We start from the raw sequence: 21,450 nt of genomic DNA, 5'->3' as shown, positions 1-21,450 counted from the left end.
AGGCCCGTTCATTCCAAAGAGTATAACTTAGTGGGATATTAGTATTTTTATTCAGAGCCGAGTCCGCCCCCCCACCCCCCCGTCCACCACACCCACCCACACATCCATCGGGGAGCAGCGAACGGCTTGCGGGAAAAGGCTTAAATTTAAAAGCAGGGAGAGAGAGGCAGGGAGGGAGTCTAGTGCAGGGAGATTTAGTTCCATCTGAAAGCTGTCTGTGTGAATAAAAGGCTTTTTTTTGAATCCTGAGTTTAATAGCGAGAAGAGAGAGAGGGAGAGAGGAGCTGGGAGCCCCGAGGTTTAATCAGACCTTCATTTGATAAATAGAGGGAGACAAGGCCTCCAGTGGCCGCCGCCCCCCCCCTCGCCATCTCTCCCTTTCCTCACCACCCTCCACCCACCCAGATGGGCACACACTCTCTCTCTCTCCTCACCCTCTTCCTGGTCTTTTGGCCAAGGGGGAGTGATGGGTGCTTCTCCCCCCCCCCCACAGCACCCCTCTCTGCTCCGCTCCCTCCCCTCTCTCGCTCAGCCTCCCCTCGCACTCGTGGGCAAGGGGGCGGGCGAGGAGGAGGCCCTGGCCCAACGCGGCTGGGCATATGGCAGGGGCTGCCAGCCCCAGAAGGTGGATCTTTGGAGCTGTGCGAAAGAGGGGGAAGAAAAGAAAGAAAGAAAGAAAGAAAGAAAGAAAGAAAGAAAGAAAGAAAGAAAGAAATGCACACAGGCCCAAGAAGTCTTGGTTTTATTTGAGGAGTCCGGTAGGAGGAATGTTTTTCTGTAACCATAGAGAGGCCTGCAGATAAGGAGGTCTTGCCAACCTAGTGTTCTGTCTCTGGCAGTGGGCAGCCCCTCTGAAGGAGGATTTCCAGCTCTCCTTGTAGCCTGTGACTTCACCAAAGTCCAGAAAACTGCATCTTGGGAACCTTAGTTCTCATTCCACCCGCTGACCCCTGCTTTGTAGTCCTTATGATTGGAAAGTCAGGTTTGCTTGTGTGTGTGTGTTGGGCTGCCCATCGCCAAGGCCTGAGTTTCTCCTTGACCCACAAATCGTGCTGCATGGGGGGGGGGGCCTCCATTTGCCCTCAGAAGCCCAACCCAGCTCTGAAAGGGGGGGCACGGAAAGGGCTGGCAGAGCAAGTCTGGCGCAGAAGGCTTGAATAATTTAACTCGCTGCCACTTTGCGACGTTCGGCGCTGGGCTGAGGTGAGGCCAAACACAGCATGCCTTTTAAGCAGACACACTTTTCTGGAAGGAGCAGGGCCCCCCTCTTCCCTCCCCCGGCCACCCCTCGCTCCTTTAACATAATGGCTCCGCTCAGCGACAAGGAAACACTTTTAACACACTCGGACGCTGCTGCCATCGCGACGCAGCCAGTCAGCCGGCTGTTCCACAGCCTCTGCCAAAACAGAGGACTCCCTCTCTCCCCCAAAGGTGCCGCTTGCTGGCGCTGACATCACTCTGGCTTCCTCTTGAGTCGCAGGGGCAGGAAGAGGGGCGAGGGTTGGGGTTCCCCAGCAGCGTGGGGGGTGGCGGCAGCGGCGGCTGCACTGTGACTTCCTGCAACTCCAGGATGGGGATGCAGGGCCTCCCCTGGGGGGGCTGCGTGATGACAGTCTTCCTTTTCTATTCATATAGGAAGATAGATAGAATAGCATCAGCCCCGCCCACCCTTGGGACAGTTTGGGGGAGGGGCTTGTAGAGATGGGCGGGGCAATGGATTCTGCTCCATCTCAGTCTTGCAGCGATAGGTCCTTTTCTGTTCGTGTGGATTCTGTCTTTGGAAAGATCGCATTAAAAGGCATTCTTTGAGCAGGGCGCATTGTGGGGTTGCAGCCAATGTCCTGCTCAGAGCAGAGACAGCAAACTTTTTGAGAAACTAATCTACACAACTCCTATTAACGGTTGTAAGTTGTTTAAGATTGTTTCTAATATGGTGCTTTCATGTTGTGAACTGCCCCTTAAGGTGAAGGGCAGGTAATCAATTAATCAATAATAATCTTTAGATCCTTGAATTTCAATGGGTTTGCTCTTTAAGAACGACTTAGTCGGGTGCCACCCTTTGAATGTATGTTTTACGTAAACAACACACTTTAAAACCATAAAACGACACTTTTTGGTGCTTTTAAATGCCGCCTCCCAGAAAGCGCCTGTTATTCCTGTGCCTCTCTCATCTAAAATAAGCACCGTATTTTTTGCTCTATAAAACTCACTTTTTCCCTCCTAAAAAGTAAGGGGAAATGTGTGTGCGTCTTATGGAGCGAATGCAGGCTGCGCAGCTATCCCAGAAGCCAGAACAGCAAGAGGGATCGGGGTCCCTCTTGCTGTTCTGGCTTCTGAGATTCAGAATATTTTTTTCTTGTTTTCCTCCTCCAAAAACTAGGTGCGTCTTGTGGTCTGGTGCGTCTTATAGAGCGAAAAATATGGTACATCTCTGCAGAGTTGCAGGATCCCAAAAAGTGTGCAAAGCTTTGGGGAGTTGTGTAGTGGAGCACCTGCCTTGCAGGCGGAAGGTCCTGGGTTCAGTTCCTGCCGGCATCACCAGGTAGGGTGGGGAGAGACTCCTGCCTGGAATCCTGGGGAGCTGCTGCCAGTCAGTGCAGACAGTACTGAGCCTGATGAGCCAACGTTCTGCCTCGGTATCTGGCAGCTTCCTGTGTGTTCCCAGTGGTGAGCAAGTCAAAGAGCTTTGGGTTGGGCTGGTCTGCTGCGGAGAGCCGACGCCGCGCATCTTCCCGTCCACCCCAGTCCCTTGGGGCTGAGAATGGAGCAGCCCCTTCATTAGGTCTTCGTCTGTCTCCTTCCCTCCCTCCCTTCGCCCTTTGGGGAAGACGGAGCATTCCCTGTCCCCCCCCTCCTCCTCCTCTTTGCTGGCCTCTGAGGCTTTGTGCAGCCTACTTCGAAATGTCTTGCGCCGCGCCAGGGCTTCCCTGCGGATCGTGTGGCGTGGCCTGTCACGGTGGCACAGCTGCCGCGGCCCGGTGGCGCTTGCACAGTCGTGAGGTGCCCTGGGCGAGGCGCCAGGCTCTTTCCAGTAACCTTCAAAAGGGGGCCACTGTGGCAGGGGCTGACCCGACCCAGAAGCCCATCTGCATAGCATTCGCATCCATTCGGGGTAACTTGCCACCCAAAGATGGCTCTTTTGGTCCTTTGGGCCTCTTGGTGATGCCGACTGGCAGGAGGTAGGAGGGAACCCAGTTTAGCACCGAAGGAGGGTCCGTCTAGCTCAGTATTAATAATAATAATAATAACTTTTATTTATAACCCGCCCTCTCCAGCCAAGACCGGGCTCAGGGCGGCTAACAACCAATAAAAAACAAGTTGATTGAAATGCAACTTAAAAAACAAGATTAAAATACAACATTAAAATGCAGCCTCATCACAGGAGGAGAAAGGAAAAAGAAAGAGGGGAAGGGGATCAAGTTGATTCCAAGCCAAAGGCCAGGCAGAACAACTCTGTCTTACAGGCCCTGCGGAAAGAAATCAGATCCTGCAAGGCCCTGGTCTCATGAGGCAGAGCGGTCCACCAGGCCGGAGCCAGTGTTGAAAAGGCCCTGCCTCTGGTTGAGGCTAATCTGGCTTCCTTAGGGCCTCGGACCTCTAGGGTGTGGCTATTTATGGACCTTAAGGTCCTCCGTGGGGCAGACCGGGAGAGGCGGTCCTGTAGGTACGAGGGTCCTAGGCCGTATTGTCGACCAGCACCAGCTCTCCTGGGCTTTGGGAAGAAGTATTTCCCTAGCCCTGCCTGGAGGTGTCCAGGATTGGACCTTCTGCATGCCAAGCAGGGGCTCTGCGTGCTTATCTACAGCAAGGGTAGCGCCGTGGACTGGTTGGATGCAGAGGAATGGTGTGGGGCACTAGCTGGGGAGCCCCCAAGGGAAGACGGCTCAGAGCCCGAGGGAGAAGACGGTGTCAGAAGCTGAAGCAGGAGAGGAGGAGGGCCAAGAGGCAGAGGGGAGTCCTTCTGGGGAAGAGGCCGGGCGCCTGCTGTCACTAGCTGCCCTCCCTGCTGGTCTCCCAGGACCAGAAGAGGTATGAAGAGGGAGGAGCAAAGGCAGCCCCTGCAGGGAGTCTCAGATTGCTTGGGAAGAAGGACCAGGGTGGAGGTGATGGAGGCAGCAGCTGTGGGAAGGAGAGGACCTTCTGCCTCCCCGACTGCCTCATGAGGGCAAGACCTTCCAAGCAGAGTTGCCGAGCCCATTAGTCCTGGCGCTGTTGAGCAGACTAAGTTTTCTCTAATAAATAATAATCATTTATCATTTATACCCCACCCATCTGGCGGGGCTTCCCCAGCCACTCTGGGCGGCTTCCAACCAAATATTAAAATACTTATTCCATTTGATTTTTCCCCCTGACCTGGTCTTAAAGTACGTTTTCAAGCAGAAGAGCAGGGTGAGTCCATATAAAGGCAGGGTAAGAGTTGGACTTTTGGCGTAAGACGAAAGCTTTGCCGAGACAGCTGCTGCAGGCCAGCCACATCCAGAAAGCCCCGCCTTGGCCACGGCATTTCTCAAGTCAGGTTCTAGTCCTCATGGTTCTGAGAAGAGCACTCATTTAGACAGAAACGTGGCAAGAAGCCTTATACACACCCTTGGGCACTGGGGATCGGCAGGGGTATTCTGACACTGCAGACAGGATCCTATCCCCAGCTCTGCCTGAAGACACCACTGAAACCTTCTAGATGCAAAGCAGGTGCACTCTCACACTTCCAGCCCTTCCCAATCTGAAATGTCGGGAGGTCTTAGATGAGAGTGTTCTTCCCCCACAGTTGGTAGGTCAGCTGACTGCATGACTTAGGTCAGATTTTCGCCCAGGGGCTGCCCAGTTGCTGACTCCCCAGCTGCCTGGGGCTCTCTTCTCTCCCCGCTTCCATGTCAGTCTCTAAGCTCCGAGTTTCTGGAGCGAGAATCGGAGTCTTTGTACATAAATGATTTCTTGCGATCTGCCTTAGCCATTATTTTCTTCTTTGGCTCAATAATCGATACGGCTGCGGTGTTTTCTCTTATCTGGGAAGAAGCGACAACAGGGCTAAATGAACTCCCTCTGCAGTGTGTTACTCATCATGTATATAACTGTTCTGTTTGCAGAGGGAGCCTGATCTGTGGTTTGCTGGAATACCAGGAGTGTTTTTTTACCTGTGTGTGTGTGCAAGAAGCAGGGCGGGCGACGGGAGGGGACGCCTGGCACTTGCCATGCAGAATGCATCACGCACACTCCCTCTTGGCAGTTTTGCAGGGTCCGGTGCAGGTTTTATATATATATATAAATCTCCTGCCTTTCACAATAGCCCTGCAAGGTAGATCATGACAATCGTTCTGTTCTGTGCCGACACATTCCTGTGTCTAGTTTTAAAAGGACCTTCACAGAGTGGAGCATTTCAGGATGGTGAAGGGTGTGGAAAACAAGATCTGTGAGTAAGTGCTGAAGGACCCACCTTCTGTGTGTCTGACCAAGGGTGTAGGCAGGGAGGGGCAGCTGCCCCCCCCAAAAAAAATCAATGAAAATACATGGCTAACTGAGGTTCTGCCTGTCCCGCCCCCCAACAAAAATCCTGGCTATGCCCATGTGTCTTCCCCAAGGGGGCTTTTCTGATGTTTGCAAGGGGGAACCAGAAGTTGTTGAACTCCGTCTCCCATCATCACACCTGGAGCTGCTGGGAGTTGTGATCCAGCTATCTGGTGCCGTTCCCCATTTCTGCTTTTAAAACCTCGCCGGTGAGCAGCATTTGATGCCTACAGACCAGCGTTTCTCCTGGAACCAGGGGGGGTGAGCCTTGGGCCTTTTCAGGGCTTGCAGCACCCCCCCCCCAGCTGGAGTGGGGAGTCCAGCAACACCTGCTGGATCTGTGAGGTCCTCCTCATGCTCGTTTTCTTCCCGCATGTTCCTTCGGCTGGCAGGCAGGAGGTGTGTGCGCTCAGAGAGCGAGAGCGAGAGAGCGATGGCAATGTACCTAATACACACACAAACACGCTCCATATCTTTCGCCGCCAGATATTAACAGGAGTTTTCCTCCTCATTGCGCTCCCATTCCGGGGACATGCTTCACCTGTTCATTTCCGCCTGCCGAAGGCCCTGCGTTTTCGCCCCATTAAAAATGGCGGCTGCTCCCCGCCTGCCTCTTCCAATGGGTTGAATCTTGATTGCCGCCCTGCTGTTCCGGGTACCAGCTTGGAAAGGCTGATAGCGTTCTTCTGCAGAGTTTGGAAATTCTGGAGAATTAACAGCGTTGGAGCAGTTGAACGTGCGCTTTCCACGCTGGAAGGAAATGTGCCTTTTTGGTATTCTTGTTTTATTTTATACGTTTGGAGGTTTTTGGCAGCAGGAGACGTGCGAGGGGGGGGGATGCCCTCTGGCAAGCACCTTTTGAAAAGGGTTCCTGGTACCTCTTACTCTCTCTGAGCTGAGCAGATGAAGAAGCCCGCACATCTTTTCATCTGACAATTTTTTCGTTGGATGCATATGCATTATTAAGGCCCGGAGAGGGAAGGGAGGAATAAATGGCTATTCTCTCTGCCTCCCTCTCCTCAGAAACCTTATTTCTGCCTGCTCTTTAGCTATGATTACAGTGCAGTTTATCATTTTAATCTGCTTGAAATGTCATCGGTACGAGGTGTAATTACGGCAAACCAACAATGGCTCCTCTCCCTCTCAATACACACTTGCGTACTGTACACATACACACACACACACACACACACACACACACACAAACACATTCTGCAACATTTCTCGAAAGGAGCCTGAATGGAATTGAAGACTCAAAAATGGGGGACTGGAAAGAACCCCGTTTTCCCTGTCCACATCCAAACCTAAGAAGAGCCTGGCATCAGGACAATGGCGGCTCATCCAGTCTGGCCTCTTCTTCTCACAGGGGCCAAATACCATGAAGATCTTAGGAATCCAGATAGACAGCCTCTGCACCTGGAGGTTCCATAAGGACAGAACAAGAGCCTGGGCAAAGGCGGCCCATCTGGTCCAGCACCCTCTTTGCGCAGTGGCTGACCAGTGGCTCCAAAGTGGCAGACGCATGGGCACCCTGCCTGCTCTGCCACTTCCGCCACTGGCACATGAGAAGCACCCAGTATTGGCCACAGCACTGTCCTTAGCATATGCGCCACCAGGGTGCAAAGATCTGCCCAGCGCCCCCAAATTTAGTTTAGCCCCCAAACTGGTAGCTTTTATGATGATATAAGAGTTAATTTCGCATGCATGGTGCCATTGTGAATGCCAAGCACCGCCGCTGGCACAGTGCATCTTTGGTAAATGAGCAAACAAAGTTGGAAGTCCTTTAGTGAAACAGTAGGTATACGTTCGGTAATACCTAGGTATATGTGTATTTTGTTTTTCTAGCTTGATCAAAATTATTTATTATTTCATAACAGGTAGATAGTTAAAACCTTAGGTGGCTTCAGCAGCAGGTGCCCGGCGCCCCCCAGAATTCGGCGCCCAGGTGCCCTGCACCCCTTGCACCTCCGGGGAAAGACAGCCCTGATCGGCCAAGATCATGCCCAAAATCCTGCAAGATCTGGCCTGAAATTGGTACTGGTGCCACTTCAGTGGAGGCAGAAGGGCAGGTGGAGAAGCAGGCATTGTGTTGCAGGTTGCAGGACAGGGCAAGGTGGCATTCTGCCCTGGAAAACTCACAATCAGGATCCGGGCACCAGATTCCTCTTGCTTCCTGTTGGGTCCAGCAACTGGTATAATGTATTCAGAGTGTGACAGAAGGCCATTGGGACTGGCCCAGTCTGAGAATGGCCAAAACGGTGGTGACACATTCACTTCTAAGAAGCCCGGTTAAAGGTCCATTAATTTCACTTGGTCTACTCTGAGTAGACAGTTCGCTACTTCCTAGCCAAGGATCTGCTTCTCCTGTGATCTCCTCTCCTCGCTCTTCCTCCCTCTCTGCTCTGATCTTTTCCCCTCCTTGCAGCCTCTCCACCTGCTCTCTTGACGCGCCTGGCGTCACTTTGATCTCCCCTGCTCCTGTCACCTTCCTCCCTCTGAGCTCCTTCACGTCTTTCTTTCTGTTTTCTCTCTCCTTTCTGTTCCTGGCAGGCCTGCCTCCCCCCTTCCCCCAATGTCACTGAAGGGTCTGTCCAAGTAGAGTTGGGGGAGACACACTTGCACAAACTCACACACAAGATCAAAGGACTGCATAAAGTTTGTGTGAAATCCTATTGAATTCCCAGTAAGGTTTGGAAGACTCCTCCCAACCTGCGAGTCGCTGGTGGGAAACTAGGATGAGATTAAGGAGGCGGAGCAGTGGGAAGGGGGGGAGGAGAGGTCTTTGGGTGGGTGCCCCCTCCAGCCTCAAAGGACAGCCTCCCTGCGGGGCAGAGATTGCCCAGCTGCAGAACTCCAAAAACCCAGCAAAGCTCAGAGCAAGAAGGAGGGAGTTCCTTCATTGTTAGCCGCCCTGAGCCCAGCCCTGGCCAGGGAGGGCAGGGTATAAATTATTATTATTATTATTATTATTATTATTATTATTATTATTCCTCCAAGGACAACTGGGCTGTGGGTGTCGGTGGCTGGAGAAGTTAGCTGTTCTAACTCTGGAATATGCATCCCAGAGTGAACATAAGAACTCCGAAACCAGCCTGATCAAACGTTCCCAAAAGACTGGAGTAAATTTATAGAATGCTTTAAGGACAATTGCAAGCAGTTAACAACCCTGGTAGGACTTAATGAAGAAGACTTGTAATGATGACGATATACAGTCATACCTCGGGTTACAGACGCTTCAGGTTGTGCATTTTCAGGTTGCGCACCACGCCAAACCTGGAAGTACCGGAAGGAGTTATTTCTGGGTTTCGGTGCTCGCGCATGTGCAGAAGTGCTAAATTGCGCTTTGCACCGAATTGTGACCTGTGCGTGCGCAGATGCGGCACTGTGAGTTGCAAACGTGCCTCCCGCACGGATCACGTTCACAACCTGAGCATCCACTGTATACCTTTTTACATATTGGTTAAAACATTTGATAAATGAAGGGACATAATGTAAAGAGGAAGAAGTACAAATGCTATGATATAAAAAAGAATTAAGGTAACCATGAGATGGGAGGGAGGGAGGTCAACAGTTTATTTGAACAAATAATATGGAAAAATATGAATGTCTTTTAATAGTATAAAATGGAAACTTAATAAATATTATATATATAAAAAAACACAGAATGAACATAAGAACAGCCTGCTGGACCCATCCAGTCCGGCCTCCTGTTCTCACAGTGGCCGACCAGATGCCTTTTTTGGAAAGCCCACAATCAGGATTTGAACACAAGAGCAACTCTCCCCTCCGGCCATTTCCAGCAACTGCTATCCAGAAGCATGGCTGCCTCTGACTGTGGAGCCATAGCAGAACTGTCCTTGCTATGAGCCACCAGCAACCCTCTCCTCCTCCTCCTCCTCCTCCTCTTAAAGCCCTCCAGGTTGGTGGCCATTGCTGCCTCCTGCGGAAGAGAGTTCACAGAACCGTAGAGCTGGAAGGGACCCGAAGGATCATCTAGTCCAACCCCTGCAGCGCAGGAATATGCAGCCGTCCCATAGGAACCTGCAACCCCCCCCCCCCGGTGTTTTCAGCACTGGCTCTAGCCCACAGAGCCAACGTCCATCGTGAAGAAGGACTTTCTTGTATCTCTCCGGAATCTTCTTTGTTGGGTGCCCACCAGTTTGAGTGTTATGAGAGGGGAAGAAAACTTTCCTCCACCTGCTTTCTCCAGGCAACATACAATTTTATCAACTTGTCTCACATGGCCTCTCACTCGCCTGTTCCTCGCTGGAAAACCTTGCCATTCTAGCCCTTGAAACGGCATCCCTGGCTGGTCTCGCTTGCTATAGCTGGCCATTTTTTGACTTCGCAAACTGAGTGGGAGGTTTTGAGCCCTGGTCCTAACCTGACACTAACCACTGCACTGCACTGCCTGCTTTATTTTTTATTTTATTTTTTTGCTCTCTGCTTTCAGCTCAGAGGACAACACCCCACCCCCTTCGCCCTCCCTGGGCCTTGAGGAGCTTGAGAGGCAAAGCACAAGGAAAGTTCCTGGGCTGTTTTATCACCAAGGACATTTGCATGACCGGGGCATCTTTGTCTGCTCCTCCTCCTCCTCATTCCCGCTTTACATAACACCAGGCCAGAGAGAGAGGGGGAGGGAGAGACCCTGCTTTCTGGTTTCCCACAGGCAACACTTGGCCACTGTGAGAACAGGATCTTTGCCTAGATGGGCCCCCTTTGGCCGGATCCAGCAGCCAGGATCTTAGCCACCAAGGCTGCCCTTCGCAGCTGGAGACGGCCACGCTTCTGATTGCCAGTTGCTGGAAGACGCAAGAGGGGAGAGTTGCTCTTGTGCTCGGATCCTGCTTGTGGGTGGCCTCCATGAGAGGAGGACGCTGGACTAGATGGGCCCCTTTGGCCTGATCCAGCAGGTTCTTCTCACGGTCTCCCAGCCTGTCCTCATTTCCCCCTCAGCCACCCTGTGATCCTTTATCCCTTGCTGAAGACTTGTCTGCATTCGCTGGTGCTGTAGCCTGTAATCGAGTTTAACTGACTAGATTAATTGATTTTTTATATAAAAAAACCTTAATCAACTCAAAAAGCATCTCCAATGAATTGGGCAACATGTTGGTGTGTTGTGGTTTGGGGTTTTTAAAAACCCACTGCAAATTATCTTTGATACAAGGACTTGCTTAAAAAAAGCAAACGCCCTCTGGGCTTAGAGCATGCAGGCTGGATGGACTCCTTGTTTGAAAGCCAGTGTGGTGTCCTGGCGAGAGTGTCAGGCTGGGCGCTGGGAGAGACCAGGGTTCAAGTCCCCCACTCAGTTGTTGTGCGGAATTAAAGAGGAACATGGTCAAGATGCTGGCAGTGATTGCAAACAAGATCTTTTCCCCAGACCTGCCTTGAGATTCTGCCTGGGGATTGAGCTGCCAAGGTGGGCAGGATATACTTCCTCCTCCTCCTCCTCCTCCTCCTCCTCCTCCTCCTCCTCCTCCTCCTCTTCTTCTTCTTCTTCTTCTTCCTCTTCTTCTTCTTCTTCTTCTTCTTCTTCCCACTAAGCTACAGACCTTCCCAAACAGCAGGATGAGAAGCTGCCATCTACTGAATTGCTCCCATGAGATCAGTCTTACTTGCACTGACTGGCAGCAATGGCTCTCCAGGATTTCAGGCACGGGGGGGGGGGTGCTATTCCCAGCCTGACCTAGAGATGCTTTTGGCTGGTTGATCTGGGGACTTTCTGCATGCCAAGCAGGTGATCTGCAGAGGAGAGCCTCAGCAGCTGGGCCAGACCAGGGTGGGGAAAGAGGGATTAAAAACGAACAAGTGTGGGTCGCTAGTTTCATGTTGGGCGGGATGGTGGCTTTGGGGCAGAATTTATTGCGGCAATTCCAAAACAGCTCTCCAAACCTCCGAGTGCAGGCTGCCAGCCTGGGCTGGGGAGAAAAACTGCTCCTCTCCTCTCCCCAAGAATCTGCCTGCTCCCATTTCTTTTTCCGTTTTGTTACTTCGTTTGAAGTCGGTGGGCAATGCAGCCGGTTCTCTCCCCCCGGAGCCCGCACAGAGAGGCTGGCGTGGGGGGGGGGCTGCTCCCCACTGCCGATCAATCTCCCTGTAACCCCAGGGCTGGCGGTTCATTTGGGTGCCATGTGACGGCCGCGGCTGCTCTAGATAAAAAGAAAGGGAAAAATCTACCGCTATCGACCTGATCTCTCTCTCTCCTCCCGGGCAGAGAGAGAGGGAGACGGGGGGAGCAAGCTGCACTTTGCACCCACAAGCCGACGGAGAGCGGGCGACGCGGGTGCTGTCAGGCCCAGGGAGGTGAGGGGGGCAGCGCCTGTGCATGCATCGACTTCTGCTGCTGTCGGGTCCCCATTAGCACCTGCGTCTTCTGGTGGTGGAAGCAGAACAGCAAAGTGTGAAGGAGTAAAAAAACCAAAGTGTTGGGCTGCCTGGTGCTTCCCTGTCTGCAATGCCGCAATGCCCTTACGCCACTTTGTTAACAGCGCACTTAAGGGATAGTGCCGCCTGGTGGCAGTTAGAGGGAAAAACACACACAAGACGCTTCAGTGCACTTTGATGTTGCCCAAGTACCCCTACTGCTCCTCCAGCAAAGGCGGAAAAGCTGCTGTCAATTTAATTCTTATGTTTATTTATTGGTTGCCCTCCTGCCCCATCTTTTCTACTCCCAGGAGCTCCAGGTGGCAGATGTGGTTCTTCCCCATCTCTTTTAACCCCTACTACAACAACCCTGTGAGGTAGGGCTGGGCTAAGAGGCAGTGACTGGTCCAGGGCTTCGCTGCCCAAGGGGGGATTTGAACCCTGATCTCCCCCTGCTCCTACTCCAACTCTCTAACCATTACGCCACCACTGGATTAATAATAATTATGCTTTAATTAAAGCAGTCAGACGCATATTGATAGAACAATAACAGCAATGATACGACTTCTTACGGCATAATTTGGGGTGTGTTCTCAAAATCTCCCTCCTCTTTCTCTCTCCAGTTCTGCAGACCCGCTTTGTGGAAGAGCCTGAGGACCAGACGGTGGTGGCCGGCCAGAGGATTGTGCTGTCTTGCGTGGTGCTGAACTATTCCGGGATTGTGCAGTGGACGAAGGATGGCCTGGCCCTGGGGATGGGGCAAGGCCTCAAAGGTAGAACCAGAGAATTGGGCCATCAGAAGGGACTCCTAAGGGCCATCTAGCCCAACCCCTTCCTTGCCTTCTGTGTGTGGTGGCGCTGGGGGTGGCCTGCACTGTTATTTTTGTCCTGCGAAAGAGCTTTGCTTTGCACCCTGATTTTTTCTTCTCTGGGGCTGTGAAATTGCCTTTTTGGGGGGTCTTGGCTGCCAGTGTTGTGCTTTCAGCTGACTTCCCAAAGCAACGCTCTCCCTGGGAGTCTGAGCCTCTTTTCCTTTCAGTCTCTTCACCTCCAGCCTGGCTGCTCCTGGCTGTAACATGGAGGATGGCTGCAGCTCAGTGGGGAGAGCATGTGCCTGGCATGCAGAAGGCTGCAGGCTCAAGCCCCACTGGCAGCGTCTCCAGGCAGGGCTGGGACTCTCACCTGCCTGAAACCTGGGAGAGCGGCTGCCAGCCAGTGCGGACAATCCTGAGCTAGGGAGACCCGTGGCCTGACTTGCTAGAAGAGAGACGATCCTCGCCTTTCAATCAGTCTTTTTTATTTTCCCAATTCATCAATACCTGTCTTTTTGCTGGACTAAGAGAGTCCATTCACACTGTCCCTTTGTTAGCATTTCTTGGGTATAATTCAAAAGGATATCTTTCCTCTGCAAACTTTAGATTCTTCCATACAGTCGTGTTGATCGTTTCTATTACCTTCTGCCCAAAAATTACCAATAGAGTGCCTTGTAAGAACAAAGGATTTAAAGAAGCATCGTCTCCCACCCCCTTTATGTGACTCGATGTGGAACTCTGGCAGGCCAGTGAGATTCCATCTGGCTTGATATTGTCTACACCAGGCATGTCCAAAGTCTGCTTCAGTGGCCTAATCCGGCCCGCTGGTTGGTCCCTCTGTGGGTAAAATCCTAAAAAAACCTCAACAACTTCAATCCTAACGCCCTCTTTGAAAAAAGTTTGGACACCACTGGGCTACATGGACTGGCAGTACCTCTCCCTGCTTGCAATGGGACCTTTATTATGCAAAGCAGACATTCTGCCATGGAGCCACACCAATAATGATAATAATGATAATGATGATGATAATAATAATAATAATAATAATAATAATAATAATAATAATATAATTTGCTATTTATACCCTGCCCATCTGGCTGGGCTTCCCCAGCCACTCTAGGCAGCTTTCAACAAAATATTAAAATACAGTAATGCATCAAACATTAACAGCTTCCCTAAAGAGGGCTGCCTTCAGATGTCTTCTAAAAGCCTGGTAGTTGTTGTTCTCTTTGACATCTGCTGGGAGGGCGTTCCACAGGGCGGGCGCCACCACCAAGAAGGCCCTCTGCCTGGTTCCCTGTAACTTGGCTTCTCGCAGGGAGGGAACCGCCAGAAGGCCCTCGGAGCTGGACCTCAGTGTCTGGCTGGATGATGGGGGTGGAGATGCTCCTTCAGGTCTACTGGGCCTTTGAGGCCGTTTAGGGCTTTCAAGGTCAGCACCAACACCTTGAATTGTGCTCAGAAACATAATGGGAGCCAATGCAGGTCTCTCAAGACCTCATTGTTCTGAAGCAAGGGCAGAGGGATCTGCCTTGGCAGAGTCGGGCACTTGAGCCAGGCAGTTCAGTATTGCCAGGCAGGTGGCATGGCCAGCCCTAGATTGAGATGCCAAGCGGTGGAGCCTGGGGCCTTCTGCATGCTGAGCAGGTGTCCACCTTGCCCTGTGGCTCCTCTCCTCCCAGTCCTGGGGCAGAGGGTGTCACATGAGGAGGGTGGCCACGCATCTTCCCTCTGTGCATAGGAATTTTATGATTTCAAGAAGCCTCCCTTGGTCTCTCTCCTCTCTCTGCTCTGGCTGCCCCATTGAGTGTGCCAACAGCGCCACCTACTGGGAGAGGGTGTGGGCACCCCACACCCTTCTTTCCAATTTCATTCTTGATTTCTTTTTCTTTTTTATCGCTCTAGCTTTAATTTTGGAACAGTTATCGCCCTGCAAAATGGATCCCCCAACTTTATTTCACAAAATGATCGATAAGAATTAATAACAATTTTAGGAAGGCTCACAAAGTTAAAAGAGCGGCAGATCAAAACTCGCACCCACAAGCGGGTATAGCCTTTGCCTAAGCAAAAATGCTCTCGGCTGGTGCCAAAAAGGGCACCGTGCCTAATGCCAAAAGGCAGGGGGTTCCGGGGTGCAGATGCTTCCATGCTGAAATATTGAGTTCTTACAGGGATTGTGTGGCACCTGCAACAGTGCCAGTTCTGCGGATCAAAGGTGTCAAGGGGGCGCATAGGGCGTAAGGCAATCTGGCAGGGAAAGTGGGGCAGGGAGGCTTGCGAAATAAAAAGACACAGCACAAGAGGAAACAGGAGGGGAGGGAAAAGGCGGAGGAGGGAGATCAGCCTTTGGAGTCCCAAGCAAAGGGCTGGGCAACAAGGACATCCACTCCAAGGCAGGCCGGTCTTCCCTTTCTGGTGGCAGCAGGGCAGATTCAGGGCTGTGGGGGGGGCACTGGGCGCCGAGCTGAGGGGGCACCCAGTAAGAGAGGCGCTGGGCTTTGGGAAGAAGGAGTGAGGCTCTAAGAGGCTCCTAGAGTCCTCCCGCCTCCTCCCCAAAGCATAGCTGTCAACGTTTCCCTTTTTCAAAGGGAAATTCCCTTATTCCGAATAGGATCCCTCACAAGAAAATGGAAAAGTTGACAGCTATGCCCCAAAGCCCAGTTGGCACTTTCCCAGCTACAAGAAGGAGGCTCAGGGATCCAGGACTCTGCCGGGGCCCCAGCACCTCCTTCCCAAAGCTGGGCACCGTTGGCAAGGCAGCTCAAGGGCTGGGGGGAAGGGACCAAATTTTGGCCGCAAACAGAGCACCGTTGTAGCCGATTCTGCCGCGGACATGAGAAGATCCTGCCAGATCAGGCCAGCAGCCCATCTAGTCCAGCCTCCTGTTCTCACCGTGGCCAACCAGGTGCCCATTACACAAAACCCACAAGCAGGATCCGAGCAAAAGAGCAACACTCTCTTGCTGCTTCCAGCCGTGGAGGCAGAAGAAAGCCATCCTGGCTCATCGCCCTCAATAGTCCTCTCCTCCTGCATGAATTTATCCAGTCTTCTTGTAAACTCCCTCCAGTGGCAGGGAGTTCCATGGTTCAACCCTGCCCTGTGTGAACAAGGACTGGAGAGCAGCTGCCAGTCAGTGTAGACAATGCTGAGCTAGGGGGATCCCAAGGTATCTTCCTGTGTTCTTCATTCTGGCCAGGAGAGGGGCTCCTTTTGTGGTCAGTGGGGATGGAGTGGGGGGGGCTCAGGCTGGTCCTCTTTCTAGGGGGCAGGAGGGGGCAGCCACCCCCAGGACTCCACCGGCCAGAGAGGAATGCCCTTCTGTTTTTTCCGGCCTTTGTTAATTAACTCCTCGGATGGTTACTTTGCAGACGTCCGCCTGACCTTTTCCCCGTCCGCCCTGACCAAGCCATCGCCCGCCTCCACAGACCAGCATCCTGGGAGTAAAACAAATAAATGAAAATAATTAAAACCTGACGCCGAGGTTATTACGGTGGTACACCAGTAGAAAGCTGCACTCTGCCACTTTTAATGAGGAAATTATGCGCTCCGAGCTCATTTGCATATGTTGACATTCTTTTTCTTGGCACCTGCTCTTCCTGGAGGGCGGCGGCGAGGTGGACTGAGCAGGGAGCCCCCTTGGCGCTGCCTCCCCAGCCCTCGCAGAGGTTGCCCGGGTGCAGATTGCGCAGGGGGCTCCAGGCGCACGTCCGCAGCCTTCCTAAGGGCAGAAACAGGGCTCCTTGGGAATACAAGCCGCGGTCCCCACCGCCACACAGATCTGTTCCAAATTCTGCGGCTGTCTCCCATAGTGGGGAGAAATGGTTCGCCCAGGGAACCTGCTTGCTGAATCGAAGCAAACAGCAACAGGATTTGCCGCAGATCGCCATTTGTTCCGATTCAGTGGTAAACAATGGAGAAAGACGTGGGACCAAAAAAATCTGTATAAACCACTGTCCGGACCCGTGACTCCAAAGTACGGCACAAAAGGAAAACCTGGGGGAGCCCAGGCCAGTCCCGAAATCTGGGGATGGGAGACAAGGCTCATCGTGAAGCTTGTGCAAAATGGTGTCTATGCAGACACACGAGTGCTGTTCCTACAACGAAGAAGGAACTCAGCACATGCACAGAGTTTCTCTCATCCTGGCTTGTGTGACTAAGGAAGAATGCTTCTCCCTTTACAGATAGGTAGCCGTGCTGGTCTGCCATAGTCAAAACAAAAAAATTTTTTCTTTCCAGTAGCACCTTAAAGACCAACTAAGTTAGTTCTTGGTATGAGCTTTCGTGTATCTGAAGAAGTGTGCATGCACATGAAAGCTCATACCAAGAACTAACTTAGTTGGTCTTTAAGGTGCTACTGAAAAGAAAAAAAAATTTTGCTTCTCCCTTTGCCGCTCAGCTGCAGCACAACAGCCCTGCGGCGTCGCCTGGAGGTCTTCCTCTCTGCCCGGTTTCTGCTTCAGCCCACAGGGGAGAGAGACTGAGACGCACCCAAGCAGCTGCTCTGCAAAGGCCCCGATCCAGGGCCCCAGCACTCTGCTGTGCAGTGGTGCTTTACTTGAGCGTAAAGGCAGCCTGCCTCTGGCAGAGGAGTGCACTGGTCACTTGCAACGCCCGTCTTCAGCTCCCAGTAGCCTGAAGGCCAAGTGGGATTCAGAAACCCCGATTTTGCAGACACACACACTCTGGCAGTCAAATTAAGGAACTTTATTAGGAATAAAGGGAGGGGGAAGCAGGCAGAAGGGACACGGGTGGTGCTGTGGGTTAAACCACAGAGCCTAGGGCTTGCCAATCAGAAGGTTGGCGGTTCAAATCCCCGCGACGGGGTGAGCTCCCGTTGCTCAGTCCCTGCTCCTGCTAACCTAGCAGTTTGAAAACACGTCAAAGTGCAAGTAGATCAATAGGTATCTCTCTGGCGAGAAGGTAAACGGCGTTTCCGTGTGCTGCTCTGGTTCGCCAGAAGCGGCTTAGTCCTGCTGGCCACACGACCCTGAAGCTGTACGCCGGCTCCCTCGGCCAGTAAAGCGAGATGAGCACCGCAACCTCAGAGTCGGCCACGACTGGACCTAATGGTCAGGGGTCCCTTTACCTTTTAAGCAGGCAGAAGGGCCAAGAGAACCCAAAAGGCACCCAGGAACTCCTCCTAGTCTATTGGCTGCACTCTCAGGTTTGCTCCCAAGGGATCAACCAGGCTGGCCAGCTCCATGGATCCCTGGCACTGGAAAGGGAACTGGATCCCTGGTGTTGGGATGGCAAGGAGCTGAAAGAAGCGGCTCAGCTCCTCGAAGGCTCACTCCACTCTCGGGGGAGACCTTCGCTCTTTGTTCTCAATTAGGCATTTGAGGTGCCCATTTTGCAAACAAATGCAGGACACACTGGCAGGCTCCCTTAGAGAAATGGTGGCCCAGGAGGGCAAGCCTGGCATTCTGGCTGGGCTACTGCAGTCCTCTCCCCCCGGGGCTGCCTTTGAATACTGTCTGGGTGCTCCAGAGGGCGGAAATGCAGGCGCCTGGCTGTCCCTGACTTCTTCATTCTCCATCTAGTTCCTTCCTTCTCTGCACCCCTCAGGAACCCTAAGTGATCAAGTGTTAGATAAATGCCACAAATAGGAGAAGCCTCTTTTCCCTTGATAGGCCTTTGGGAACTGGCTGCTTTTCAAGGAGGGGCTTTTCAATAACACTGCAGTGTTTTTATTATTATGTTTATCATTTCTCTTTTAGTAGATGTGCTTTTTAATTCGACGGCAGCTTAATTATTTGTTAGTGATGATCTTTTCTATGTTTTCATTTTTTTGTGCTTTATCTGTCTTGTCTGAATTTCTGTGTAAGCCGCCTTGTGTTGCAGTCCTGGAAAAAAGCAGAATAATAATAATAATAATAATAATAATAATAATAATAATAATAATAATAATAATAATATTGTTCACCATTGCCTGACCATTGCATCATCTCCTTTGTTTTATAAATCTCTCACAGCCTGGCCCCGGTACAGGATCATTGGAGCCTCTGATTCTGGGCAATGCAACCTGGAGATCACGGATGCCGAGCTCTCGGACGATGCCCTCTACGAGTGCCAGGCCACAGAAGTCGCGCTTCGCTCCCGGCGCGCCAAGCTGACAGTCCTCAGTAAGTGCTGCTCTGGCATTTCTCCTCATCCGACCCCCCCCCCCGCCATCCCTTTGGGGAAGTACTGAAGACTAGAACTCGGGACGCCTCTTAGAGAAGTTCTAAACTGTGCTGCGCACAGATCTCTAGCTGTTCCTGCAACAACCTGGATTCTGTCCTGATTCCTCCAACATCCCACTTATGAGAGAGGGAAGGGGGGAAACCTCTGTCCGCTTTCACACCAGACAATCTTGGACCCCTCTATCATGGCCCCTCTTATTCTCTCTCTCTCTTTCTCTCTCTCTCCCTCTTTTATATATATATAAAATTTAACGTTGTTATTATTTGTTCACAATTACATCATAGCAAATAATAACAAATTGAATTCCCCGCTTCTCCCCCCCCCATGACTTCCCTCAACTTCCCCTTCTGGTTTTTTACATATGAACTTGACCTGTTTACAATACTATATTTCAATATTATATCCTTAAATTAAATGCTGTTATATTCTCATCATTTTGGCCTCATTTTTATAGCTTCCATGTTTATATTGTTAATTGTAAGCGTTTACTCAAACCCTGCTAGTGAGTCCATTTCTTTACTTTGATTCTGTAGATGCCGCACCAATGGTTCCCAATCTTCTTTAAAATCTCTGTTGTCTTTGTCTCTGAGTCTCTCCGTTGGCTTTGCCATTTCGCCATAGTCCATCAGTTTCTCTTGCCATTGTTCTTTGGTTGGTATTTCATCACTTTTCCATCTTTGGGGCTAGTAAAATCCTAGGCACTGAACAGTTTTTCTTCTCTTTTGGCATATCTTGACCTGAAATGCCCAGTAAAAAAGTTTCTGGTCTTTTAACAAAAGTTATCTTAAACATTCTTTTCAATTCATTGTAAATCATTTCCCAATATTTTTTGATTATTTTACAATTCCACTACATATGAAAGAACGTTCCTTCTTTTCCTTTGGCCCCTCTTCTTCTCAAAGCTGCTCCAGGCTACGGCCCTCTTCTGGAAACCTCATTTCTCCTGGTGCTACAGATAACAATGGCGACTTAGCTGTGCTTCCTGCACTGCAGGGGGTGGGCTGGATGACCGCTGGGGTCCCTTCCAACTCTACGAGTCTGTGATTCCCCGAGGAAACCTCCCAAGGGACACCTGTCCCTCCTTCTGGGAGCTCATGAAGACAAAGTGGAGCCACCGAGATGCCCCTGACTCTCCCGGTTTTTTTGGGGGGGCAGATTAGGGTCAGACTGACCCCAGCTCTGGTAGCAATCTATCTCACTTGTGGGGCAGGGGCAGAAATAACCTCCTAGCGAAGATTTCCTCTCCATTTTTGCTTTTCCTTTCTAATGCAGTTGCTGTGGGAGGGAGAGGAGGGAGCAGGCAGGCAGAAGAAGCACAGATCCTCCTCCCCCCCCCTGAAGTTTTCCACAGGGTCTAACAATCCTCTGCAGCTTTTATGAAGCAAGTGGGGGAAAACACAAATTTACAGCCCCCCACGGCAAGTGTAACTCATGCTGGCCATGAATATATATTAAGGCATTAAGAGCAGAGGGGGAATGTGGGGGGGGGGGGCAGAGGCGCGATCAATGGGACGAAACGGCCTGATCCTGCTGGTGGCGGGGGGAGGGGAGGGGGGAGTCGTACTAGGAGCAGCTTTGGGGATCCAGGACCGAGAGGAAGGGAGCGCTGTCAAAGACGGAGAGGGGCTTTGGTGGCCATTTCCAAATATCTAGGGGGCTGCCCCATAGAAACTGCAGCAATCTTGTTTCCAAAGAGCAAGATTGAGACTGACTGATTCACATTTCGAGGGCGGAGATCCTGACTGAACATTCAGAAAGGGGAAGGAGATGGGCTTTTGCCAGCCCCCAATCCACATCGGGGAGCTGCGGTTGTTTGGGGACACGGGGGGGCAGACTCTCCCTCCCCACCCCATTTGCACCCATGGCGTCCTTCCCTGCCCAAACCCCACTTGTGGTCATGAGAATGGGCTGTCTAGCGGCCTGCCCCAGCTGCTGACCCCAAAGGCCGGCTGTCAGCCGCATGGAGGAGACGCGCCAGGAGGAATACCAATGGCCGAGGCAGGACTCCCTCCCCACCCCAGTGGCCTGGCCTGAGTCAGTCAAGGGAAGGTCAGCGAGAACAGAAATTGTGAAGCTGGAAGGGACCCAAGGGTCATCTTGCCAAACCCCTGGCAGTGCTAAATAGTCCTTGGCCTCTGCTTAAGAACCTCAAGCAAAGGAGAGTCGGCCGCCTTCCCAGGGTGTCTGTCCTCCTGCCCAATGGCCCTTGGCTCAGCATCTCCTTTCTTGTCATTCCACTGGTCAAGGTCCTGCTCCTTCTGTCCTGAGCAGCAGGAAACAAACTCTCTCCATCTTCCCTGTGACAGCCCTTCGGGTATTTGAAGACGGCTCTCATATCTCCTCTCCTTCTCCTCTTTTCCAGGCTCAGCACCCCCAACTCCCTCGGCCATTCCTCACAGGACTGGGCTTCCAGCCCCTTGGTCATCTCAGTCCCCCTCCTCTGTCCATCTTCCAGCTTGTCCATCTCCTTCTCAAACTGTGGTGCCCAGAACTAGACACGGTGCAGTGGTACCACAGTTTACGACCAGTCCAGTTTACGAATTTTTCGGTTTGCGAACTCCGCAAACCCAGAAATAGTGTCCCGGTTTGC

The 21,450-nt window shown here is 51.8% G+C and overlaps 1 protein-coding gene across 1 annotated transcript in view; it reads left to right on the top strand.

Moving 5' to 3' along the window:
* KIRREL1 (kirre like nephrin family adhesion molecule 1) overlaps positions 1–21,450 on the top strand; it is a 103,300-nt gene that overhangs the window by 64,727 nt on the left and 17,123 nt on the right. Inside the window, exons 2-3 of the mRNA XM_053369591.1 lie at positions 12,489–12,638; positions 18,650–18,799. Of these exons, the coding sequence (XP_053225566.1) occupies positions 12,489–12,638; positions 18,650–18,799 (300 nt within the window). The remainder of the gene's footprint in view (positions 1–12,488; positions 12,639–18,649; positions 18,800–21,450) is intronic.

This window comes from Podarcis raffonei, chromosome 16 (genome assembly GCF_027172205.1).
Source record: "Podarcis raffonei isolate rPodRaf1 chromosome 16, rPodRaf1.pri, whole genome shotgun sequence".
Classification (NCBI taxonomy): domain Eukaryota; kingdom Metazoa; phylum Chordata; class Lepidosauria; order Squamata; family Lacertidae; genus Podarcis; species Podarcis raffonei.
This window is presented reverse-complemented; position numbering and strand designations above follow the sequence as displayed.